This window comes from Carex rostrata, chromosome 9, assembly GCF_964058835.1.
Source record: "Carex rostrata chromosome 9, lpCarRost1.2, whole genome shotgun sequence".
Lineage (NCBI taxonomy): Eukaryota > Viridiplantae > Streptophyta > Magnoliopsida > Poales > Cyperaceae > Carex > Carex rostrata.
Genome location: NC_135926.1, coordinates 9,294,870 through 9,305,822, shown reverse-complemented (window position 1 = coordinate 9,305,822; position 10,953 = coordinate 9,294,870). Strand labels below are relative to the sequence as shown.

Genomic DNA, 10,953 nt, shown 5'->3' with positions numbered 1-10,953 from the left:
AAATTAAATTATATAGTATTTCATCTATTTAAAAAATAAATTCTAATATTTTAATAAAAAAATCATAAAATTTTCTAATTAAATAAAAAATGATAAATCCAAACATTCGGATTCTGATAGAAACTTAAGAAATAAAAAAAAAATTATATTATGTCCTGCCGAGATTTTTGACAGTTTATTATTATTTTTTTAATGTTAATACTAATAAAAAATCTGTCACAATTACTCGAGTTAAATAATTGTTATTGAATCGTAACTCAAAATTTCATTTTGCTTAGGTAAGTTGGTATTCATTTTTACAAATTACAGATCTCGATGTAACACTTTAAACAACAACAATTTTATTGAATATTTAATTAAATCGGACAGTTTATATCATTTTGATCGTATTTATTTATTTTTATATTAAAATTTTGTCAGTGTCTATATCTTAAAATTCATGACTTAATTATGGATTTAGTTTTACATTTTAATTAACATCCAGTCGTATTCGTGTGTGCTGATACGTGGATATAGATTTGTAGATTACCCGCTCTGAATTCGCTCCGTTTACACCCGTGGATATATCCTCTGCATTGACTCAAAAAGGAATCTTTTGAGTTAATAAATATGAACCGTCTGATTTTCAACGGACCAATCCGACCTCTTATGAAATGATATAGGCCTTTAATATTAGTTAGCCTGCACAAATCTTAAAACAGATTGGATTATCAATATTCATTTACTCAAAAGATTCCCTTTTGAGTTAATGCAGAGGATACGAACTACGTTTGCACCTACTGGGATCTGAACGGAAAACCGCTGAAAGTGGACTTTGGATCATTATTCAAATCCGACCCAAATTATATGGATCCGACTCAAACTTCAGTCCCCGATAAGATACTTTCCCAAGAAGGACAAGAAAATATTGGCAATAAAATAAAAGAAGAAAAGAGGCAGAACTCAAAATTGTTGATCGGAAGGAAAGAAAGAGGCGAGAGTCGAGACGATTTCAATTGAAGCGCTCGCTGAAATCTCGTCAAAATAGTAGAGATTTGACGAGAATTAGAATTGGTGGAGCGAAAATACGTTGCTGCTCTTCCTTACCGTGGCCTGAGAAGAGGAGCGGCATCGATGAGGTCTGATCGTAACTCCGAACAAGTCAGCAACATCTTCGTCTTTTTGTTTCAGGTCACCTCCTCCCTTCTGTTTCGAGATTTGTTTTGTATAGAGCTGTATGTGCTGAAATTCTAACTAGAGTTGTTTTCTTGCACAGCTTCGTTCTTGATTCTTGACTGCTTTAGAGAGAGGGGAGAACAGGGGGAGAGATAGAGGAGAGGAGAGGAGAGTGCTCGGCTTCTTCAAACATGGGGTCGGCTGCTCCTGTCCTGCTCAACATTGGTGTGCTTCTTCCCCTTCCTTCTCCATCTTTGTTTTCTATCTATCAATGGCAATTGATATTTGTCATACATCGAACGTCTCAATCTCATTAAAGTTTAGGAGTAGGAAATTTTTTCTAATTTACTTGTATTAACAACCCAGTTATCTGTTCAATGTGCTTAAATCTAGAGTTGTGGCATGGTATCAAGTTTCAAATTGTGATCAAATGGCACAATATTGACTTGAATTTGAATTTAGCCTACCAAATGTAGATTTATGAAATAATTGATTAAGAGTTTTGAATTGACAGGAGGTAGAACATATGCTACGACAGTGGATACACTTACACTGCGTGAACCTGAATCAATGCTGGCAGCTATGTTCAGTGGAAGGCACACTGTTAGCCGAGATTCAGATACTGTTAGTACTCTACTACTTCCTCTGCCTTTTTCTTTTTTGACATTTTTCACCTCAACTCTTTACACCAAATAGAATAATTGAGTTAATTGTTGGCAGGGAATGGTGTTTATAGACCGGGATGGGGAGCATTTCAGATATATATTGAATTGGTTGAGAGATGGTGTGCTTCCCTCTCTCCATGATTCACATTATCAGGAGTTGCTGCGCGAAGCTGAATATTATCAGATGCTTGTATCTTTCTTTTTTCGTCCACTACGCTTTTTTTTTTTCTTTCTTTTTGCTATTTTCTTTATTATTTTGGATCTTCGAAATACACCCTGCATTTTAGTGTTTCCGATTAAAGAACTAACATTGAGATGTTTTGAGTTGTTTGCAATAACTTCTAACTGTCTTGAGTCTAAACAGAAGTTAAATACCAAGAAGTGACTGAATTACCCTCGAGTTGTTCATGTTAACTTGAAAAAAATGCTTTGTAACTAGTTTATTAGAATTAGTTATTTTTTAATTTTGTCTCAGTTTTAGGAAAGACCGATGACTTTTTTTAAATAGGCGCAAACATTTCAACATTTAAGATAACATTATTTTTATCAGGCTGATATGAATATTTAGTCATCATGCATGTGCCTAAAAAAGTTTTGCAAATATGAGACATATTGAGTGTTATTAGGACGTACAAAATTATTGTGCAAATATTTAGTCATCAAGAAAAAAAGTGATTACTTTGTTTTCTAGGATTCTTAGTTTTGCTTTTGATTTTGCTTTGAAGGGATTAATTGACTACATACAAGAAATTATCAAGAAGAAGGAAGATGACAACAATGGGCCCGAGCTGACGCGGAGAGATGTTATAAAATACATACAGTCTGAAAGGCTTCGATTTCGCGGGGTCAATTTTTCTCAGCTTAATTTGTCAAAGCTTGTAAGTATCCAATTTAGATATCGAGCAAAAGATTTTTCTTAAATGAAGTGAAATTTTAAGTTTGGAGATATAACTGCTCCTCTCCTTCTTGGCAGGATCTATCTTCTGTGGAATTTTCATTTGCATGCCTTAACAAAACTGTCTTCTCATGGGCAAACCTTCATAAAGCTAAATTTGGGGTATGGTCGCTATCACTCTATCATTACATGGATATCGCTACATTAGAGAGTCTCACAAGATCTTTTGATATATATTTAATTGTAAATGATGTTTTCTTAATATTGATAATAGGATGCAGTGGCTATTGGTTCAAATTTTGAAGATGCAATTCTGCGTGAGTAAGACCTTTGCACAAACTGACATTTCATTTTCTTGCATCATTTTTCATATTTCCATGTTCTGAATAGTATTATTAACTCTTTTTAATGGATTGCAGATGCGAGTTTATAGGAACAAACCTTTGTGAATCCACATTGGATAGAGCTAAACTACAGAGTGCTAATCTCCAAGGTTACTTTTCTCCTCTTTTTGCATTGTTTCTTTGTTACTTATAACAAGCACCAGAAGGATCTTTTCTTTCATAGTGCACCAAATCTTTATTGCATTTGCAAAACACCTAATATTTGTCTTGTTAATCCAACATTTTGAGATCATTGCTACCAGCAGCCAACCATTAATAACTAAATGAAGTTTTTTCCTCGATGCATGAACTGAACCAAAATAAATGAACACAAGGTAGATACCAGAAAGTAGCTATCGTATAAGTTTTTGTGAGCTCAGTGTTAATAATTTGTTTCAATTACTATAAAAGAATTTTCTGTAATGTAGCAATTAGTACATTCATCTAACCTGGATCTAGAATTCCTAATGGTTGAACTGTGTTTGCAAATAACACACCCAAAATTCCAGGTGTTACTTGCAAAGTTGAAAATGTTGGATGTTTCTTTGCAGATAGCCAAGTATTGTCAATCAATGCGGTCAGTTTGAAAAAGATCCGTACTTAAATCTTAAATTTTGTTTGTTTTTACAGATGCACGTTTAGTTGGCTGTAGCTTTTGCGAAGCAGATCTTCGTTCAGCACATTTGCAGGTCAGTGGTTGTTTTCTTTTTATTATTCTAAACAAGTTTATTTTTATGTCGCTTCATCCTTTTTTTTCCATAAGGTGTTACCTGTATTAGTTTGAAGAGTGTTAAATTTTGGTATAATTTTTTTCAGGGTGCTGACCTATCAGGTGCCAACCTCACAGGAGCTAATCTTGAAGGAGCCAATCTCAAGGTATTTTCTGTAGTTCCTTTTAGAAATGCAGATACAATCTGCTATGTGGCAGAGTAGCTTATTTAGTTTTTTCTTGTAAATTTCAATGTTCTAAATGTTCCTTTTTTGCCTTTAATATGTCAACAAAATGATTGATGTTAGTCTCCCTTGTTTTCCATGCCCTTTGCAGCATCTTATTTTCATGTCATTTATTTTTGCTTATTGGCTTTGGCCAGTGATTTGTGAAATCATTGTTGAAATTAATTGTTTTATACACAGGGTGCCAAGTTGATCGGTACAAACTTACAAGGGGCAAATCTTCAAAGAGCCTACCTCCGTGAGGTAGATTTACGTGAAACTGTGAGTGTTATGACCTAGTACTTATTTTAGAATATTTAGGTCTTAGTTTCTTGGCAGCTCTTGTTCTGACAAACATTTTTTTTTTTTTTTTTTTTGTGATGGCAGCAATTAGAAGGAGCTAAGCTTGGTGGTGCCAATCTACTTGGTGCAATCAGATGATGTCAAAGAAGGGGCTGAAAGTACTAGTTTTTGAGTTGTAATGCGCATCAAATCAACTCACAAAAAATAGTTGGTTTCGAAACATACTCGTATTGCATTAAAATGTAGAATTCGTTCCTTATATTGCATTAGAATTTAAATTTTTTTCTCTCCTCTGTCACGAGTATTTGTGCATTCTGTCTGATTTGAACTTGTCCTGCGGTGTACAAGTGGTATTATGCACTAATTGTAAATTGTCATTCAGCACATAAGATGATTCTATTGCAAATTGTTTTCTGATTGGGTTTTAAAATGAGCTGATGCTCTCTCTCTCTCTCTCTCTTACACACACACACACACACACACAGAGGAGTTCATCTAGAGCAATCATGTCAGCAAATATTCTTTTCTTTAATTCCTTTATGTACATAATTATTGTCATCATGTGTTTTGCTTTATCATAGCAATTTTAGTATCAAAGGACTAATTCAGTGTGTTGATGTTGTGATCACTGATATTGTCCCCATCCACTGACTTGTATCTTCTGAAAAGAACAAGTCCTAAGAATGTAGCAGCAATAACAACATTCAGGATCACAAGCTTTTGCTTTAATAAATTTCTTGCAACACCCGATGCCACTGTCTCATGGTTACACAGTGGTTGCATTTCTTCGCCTTCTTGCGAATAGCCCTTGTTCTCTTCGAATGACGTTTCCTGCCTTTCATTTGCTGGTTGTTTGCCTGTTTTTGTTTCCTTGCTTTCATTTGCTGGTTGTTTGCCTGTTTTTGTTTCGGTGGTGGTAGTGTTACCATCTTGACTAGGTGTTTGATCCAAGGAAGAGGGTTGGGGTACCATTACACAAAGAACACCATTATCTAATTTCGCTCTGACCTTACTGATTTCACACGCCTTGGGCAGTTGAAAGCTCTTCTGGAAACGGCACTTCTTGTTCCCTTCAAGGTTGCGCTCTCCACTAACCGTCAGGTTCATTGATGCATCAACTTGAGCCTTCAGTTCTTCCTTCTTGAACCCTGCATTAAGAGAATTATCATATACACCCAAAGCAGCATGCAATGATTTTTTTTTTTTTTCGATAAAAGTGGGATATAACCCGCTGTTTTCTCATTGAAACCATAGAAATGTCTACATGGTACCAAACGGCTGGTACCTGTTACAAACCAAATAGCATGCAATGATTTGTTTTTTGGTTGTTTAGTTCAGCAATCTAGTGTATACATTACCTGAGACATCAACAAGCAAGGTGTTGAAGTCCTCCCCTTGGACCCACTCACAACGTGGGTCAATGTCTGAATACATGGGAGAGGCAGAGTTTTGTAATGCCATTTGAGCAGTTTTTCTTCTTTTCTCTCTCGGATTCGGAAATGATGTATCAAATATGGACTACTGGTGCAATAAAAGAACTTGAATGAAGAGGTTGAAGGAGTTTACGATATATACAATGGAAGAAAACTAGAGTTAGAGTAGAGTCTGTTACATGGAAAGAGAATTGTTCTTTGTTACTTACCTAAGGTTGAGGGGATCCTTTATGAGTCTTCTCTGAGTGGATCTACCTTTTCTAGCATTCACTCTTTTCCAAGAGCTGGATTATTTCTTTCCTAAATAGTTTCCCTGTTACTATGCTTCCCTATTGCGCAATTAAACTTTCTATGGTTTTTAAAAAATAAAATTTAGTTTAATCCAGTTTTTGAAAAAATGGATTCTTGTTTATTAGCACTTTCACCCTAAACATTCGATCTATTTGCTTGTTCCCAAAGAAAAGAGTTAGTTCTCCTGTTCTGACATTGTCAGGGTTTCACATCATTAATTTAAAATAATCCTGGGTAGACAAAATAGATTACAATTATATTTATCAAATGTGTTTATTTTAGTGATCAGCATCGACATAACTTTTATCGAGAAAAGATGTGCCCCTGCAAACATTTGGCAGCAAAATATTTTATATAGAAAGTATTTTTTTTATTTTTTATTTTAGAAAAAAGCAGACAACTTTGTCGACTTAGAAGGGTTGAGAAATACGCATGAAAAAACAACTCTAATGGATGTCCCGTAGTCATTTCAAAAGTTTGTATTTCACTAGTCTTATCACAGCAGATGCTCCCTAGTCTTAAATAAAATAGTGGAGTACCCGATTAAATACATTGGGTAATTAATCCATTAAACTTTTTTCTTATTTTGTAGAGAGAAAGAGGTCAAGCTACTCCATATTTCATAAATCCCGAAAAAAATTTAAATACCACACTAAAAAAATAAAAAAACCTCCGTTTTGAAAGAATTCCATGAATACTCAGGCGCAGAGTCAGTCTGCGATCCTAACTAATGGAGACCGCACAGACAATCTGCAGCCCGAAGTCCGCATATTAAATTTACGGCCCCATAACCTTTTTTTACACACAAAATTTATTAAAAATATAAAACAAAAAGTTCGATTTATGTGCCATAAAATACAAAGGAAAATCTTGATGCCAGAAACAGATATCGATGCTAGAGCATCTCACGCGCCTAGTGTCCTTTTATTCAATGAATCTTGATCCTCTAGAATTCATACTCTGTAATTCACTAACAGACGAGTTTATCAAACATCTGAGCTGGCCTCTTTTTTCAACGGTAGTTGTAGCTTGTGACATACAATGTTGTAATAATTATGTTGCATAAAATCGATAGAGTACTCCAGTCCTTCCAATACCAGCAACATCTCAATTTATGCAACTTCTTTTGAAAGATAGAGGTGATTGAATTTTATAATAACACAACTTGCATAATTGTTTTTAGAAAGATATTTATTAGAGAATATAAATTAAGATATGAATTTGTACTTTATGGCACATAAATCGATGTTTTTCTATTTTATTAGTAATAAATTTTCTAAAAAAAATTGTTATTGGGGCCACAGATTGTCTGTGCGAATCCCAGTAATTTGGTCCAGAGATTGGATCTGCAACCCGGGTATTTTTTGAATTCCCTCAAAACGGGGGTGATTTGTTTTTTTTATTATGATATTTAAAAAAAATTTGGTCATAAATCCCAGCAATTGTTGGATTCAATCTTGCTGACCTCTCAAACAGAAAGAATTATCTTAATCACTAGATTAAACGTAGTCATCATATTTAAATTTAATTGACCTTAATTACAAAGAAAGTACTAGACAAAAACTAGAAAGCAATATGAATTATTCTGATTGTTTTTTATGATGGTACCTTAAGGTAATAATTCAAACATACACTGTGACCCTTGCAGGTTCATTAATTAGAAGTCCTCATTCCATTTTTGTACATGGTTTCTTGCATGATTTCTTCTTCCTAGGATCTGTCTATTTATGTTGCAAGGTTGCTATAGTGTATCATATGTTGACTGAAGGATTTAAAGTGTTTAATTAATTTGTTTTCTCTTTCAATGTTTCACTTGCATTGCGTCTAAATTCTTATAAATTGAATTTCTGTAGATAAAAATAAATCAATTATTGCTAGAAGATTATTAAGTATTAAAGTGGAAGGATGATCAAACCATGGAAGGAAGTATCGGCCAATCCGGATCGGTATCGGCTGTGACCAATCCGATACCTTACCAATTAACGCGGATTCTGTGTTTTTCGTCCAATTTTGCCATTCTAGTCTGATTCTGATCATTATTCGGTTGAAACAGAATGAACTATGCACATCCATTGTGTACTCGTGATTAAATAGAGAAGTAGAGAACTATGCACATCCATTGATTAAATAGAGAACTATAAACTATGCACATCCATTGATTAAATGAAGATGTTAATAATTCTTCATTTGAGTCTACAATGTCTTTTTTTATTTTTGTTCCGGACAATAATATTCTCATTTTTATAATAATACAGATGACGATGAAGTGATCCATGCAACACGACATAGTTTCTAGCAGTAAAAGAGTATGTTTATAGTTTTAGTGTTTGTATTATATTGTATTAGTAGATTATTTGATTGTAATCATTTATCTAAATATAAATTATTGACAAATTAATTTTTTATCAATTTTTTTTCTTTTTGCTAGTGTAAAACAAGTTTCTGGCAAAAAAGTCCGATTTTCCTAGCCGAATCGGTCAGGACTAATCCCGATTCCAATTCCAATTTTTCCTTCTATCGATCAAACAAAGAACTGGAAAACATCTTGAATTCAAATAGAAGTGTATAATTCATAATTTAATCATTAACTTGTTTCAGTACATTTACACAGCTTACTTAATTCTACATTTACATCCATCCACATATGTATACTGCATGTATCTCTCGATTATATTATTGGTACTAAGTCGGTGCTCTCTCTCGATGCACCCGAAGAGAAATCAATGAACTTGTAAATAATCATTCCAACACCCACAGAGATGACAAGAGCAGCAAAGGCACTGCATATTTCTTTCCTGGATCCATAGACGCTCTCCAACGCCTTCTGCTTGAATGACAGGAGCCGCATAGACAGCTTTCGTTGATCTGCTGACCTTTCGGTTGATTCATATTCACTGCTTGAGTCACTGGTATCACTGGAGCTTTTCGAATATTTATCGCTCTTATCGGCCTCCTTATCTTCTACCTTGTTTTTAGCATCCGCGAGAGGAGGATCGCTTCTCTTCTCCTCTTTCTGCTCACCATTGGCAATTTTGCTATGTCCATTTTGGTTAGTACTGGGGAGTTTTGGTTCAGTAGCCTTCTTATCTTGGGCAGTTACCTGTGTAGGCTGGTCTTGGGGAGGAGGTACCGTGTCAACAACGAGTTTCGGCAAGGTGATGTGGACGCGGCCATTCTCAAATTTGGCACGGATTTGAGACTTGTTGCAGTTTTCAGGGGTTTGGAAATCCTTGCCAAAGCGAACCCATTTGTTCTCCCCCAAGGGACGTTCCCCATTAACCTTTAATTTTCCAAAGTTGTCGATCTGAATCTTAATCTGTTCCTTCTTGAAACCTGTATGCATCATTTCATACCAAGGTTTTTGTTACGATTCTTGATGTTAAATCAAATATATATATAGTTGTTGATATTTAGGCAGCACATTGTATAAAGGCACACAAGTTTTAGAGCAAATATTAGTTAAGATAGAGAATTTAAAAATGGATTTAATTTCTCAAAAAAGAAAAAACATGCCTGTGACATCGATAATGATGGTATCAGCTCTATCCCCTTGGGTCAAGTCATGAGGAGGCACAATGTCATTGAAGATGCGTTGGCTGACAGCAGGTCCGGGTCTAGCATCCATGTTTTATATTGCAAATGTATAACTTGGCTTTGTTTTTTGTTGATCCTTTGTTAGGATAAGAATTGGCTAATATGGTGCTTGTTATGAGGACTGATTGATGGTGGGTGATTGGCAGTTGCACAAATGGTGTGTATTTATACTTATATTTGGGGCAGGACATTATTTTTACTTGAGAATTTTGAATTTGTTGTCAGGAGGGTGAGGTTATACCTTTCTCTCTCTAAATTTGAGGGAAGGGGTCACAGGTGGGGCTACTTCATTAGCAGAATTGGTTAATCTTATGTTCCTTTTCCAGTCGGTACTCTCCGCTCATTTTTTCTTTATTTTTCTTTTCCTCCAAGTAAATAAAGGCCCATGGCCCATGGGCCATCTTTCCTTTATGGATTTAATAGGTTTCAGATTCAAGTCCATATTTTTAATATACAACAATAAATATAAATTAACATATCTGACCAGTTTGGTTGAAATTTTTTAAAACTATTCAAGCCAGTTCAAGTTTCGGTGGCCTAGTTTTTCTTTTTTAGTATATTTTTTTTATCGGCCTGGTCAAAGTTTTGGCGGCCTGGTATATTTTTTTTTCTGTGAAATAGTATATAATTTAAAATTTTGATTGTGTGATTTTTTTGACAGACTGCAATGCAGTTTTGAATAGGTAATTGATTTAATAAGAAAAACAATCTGAATGAAGGTTAATTTAACGTAATTAATTTAGTATAATTAGCATAATTTAGTTTATTTTAATATAATTTAGTATAATTTAGATTATTTTAATATAATTAGCATAATTAGTATATTTTAGAAAAAAAAATCGAATAAATTCGCCTCAACTGCATTTTAGATACAATTAATTACTATTGCGATTCTGCTATATACATATAAAGTAAACAATACACACTCGCGACAACATTTGAAAGCAACATATGTTATATAGGAAGTACTATTCTCTATTTCTGAAAAAAAAAGCATACAAATTACTTTGTCAACTTAATTAGAAGGGTCAAGAAATGCACATGAAAGAAACAGCTCGAATGGATGTCCGAAGTTGTTTGGAAATTTGTATTCCATTGTATTGTATTAAATAAAAAAAAAAATCGAGTTCATACCTAAATACTTTGCATAAATATACACTAACATTTTTTTATTTTCAAGGAAAGAAAGAGGTCTATCATATGCTCCTCCATACCATATTTCATAAAATTCAGCAAGTGATGGATTTTAAGTCTAGGACCTCTCTTACAAAAATAATTGTCACCAGACTAAGCGTGGTTCT

General features: G+C 34.2%; 3 protein-coding genes across 3 annotated transcripts; 1 reads left to right on the top strand and 2 right to left on the bottom strand.

Moving 5' to 3' along the window:
- Window positions 1-1,024: 1,024 nt before the first annotated feature.
- On the top strand, window positions 1,025-4,764 carry FIP2 (potassium channel tetramerization domain-containing protein / pentapeptide repeat-containing protein). Its single transcript, XM_078308570.1, has 12 exons — window positions 1,025-1,170; window positions 1,256-1,380; window positions 1,670-1,779; window positions 1,876-2,010; window positions 2,546-2,698; window positions 2,794-2,877; window positions 2,990-3,036; window positions 3,135-3,208; window positions 3,729-3,787; window positions 3,915-3,974; window positions 4,233-4,313; window positions 4,419-4,764. The coding sequence occupies exons 2-12, from the start codon at window positions 1,347-1,349 to the stop codon at window positions 4,470-4,472; spliced, it is 891 nt and encodes a 296-aa protein (XP_078164696.1). The 5' UTR covers window positions 1,025-1,170; window positions 1,256-1,346; the 3' UTR covers window positions 4,473-4,764.
- Window positions 4,765-4,856: 92 nt separating this feature from the next.
- LOC144559520 (uncharacterized) lies at window positions 4,857-5,940 on the bottom strand. The gene is made up of 2 exons (XM_078308571.1): window positions 5,693-5,940; window positions 4,857-5,482 (listed from the first exon to the last, which is right to left on the bottom strand). The coding sequence occupies exons 1-2, from the start codon at window positions 5,793-5,795 to the stop codon at window positions 4,935-4,937; spliced, it is 651 nt and encodes a 216-aa protein (XP_078164697.1). The 5' UTR covers window positions 5,796-5,940; the 3' UTR covers window positions 4,857-4,934.
- A 2,661-nt stretch (window positions 5,941-8,601) lies between these two features.
- LOC144559456 (uncharacterized) lies at window positions 8,602-9,984 on the bottom strand. The gene is made up of 2 exons (XM_078308481.1): window positions 9,572-9,984; window positions 8,602-9,391 (listed from the first exon to the last, which is right to left on the bottom strand). Exons 1-2 carry the CDS (start codon window positions 9,681-9,683, stop codon window positions 8,727-8,729), a joined length of 777 nt encoding a protein of 258 aa, XP_078164607.1. The 5' UTR covers window positions 9,684-9,984; the 3' UTR covers window positions 8,602-8,726.
- Window positions 9,985-10,953: the final 969 nt, after the last annotated feature.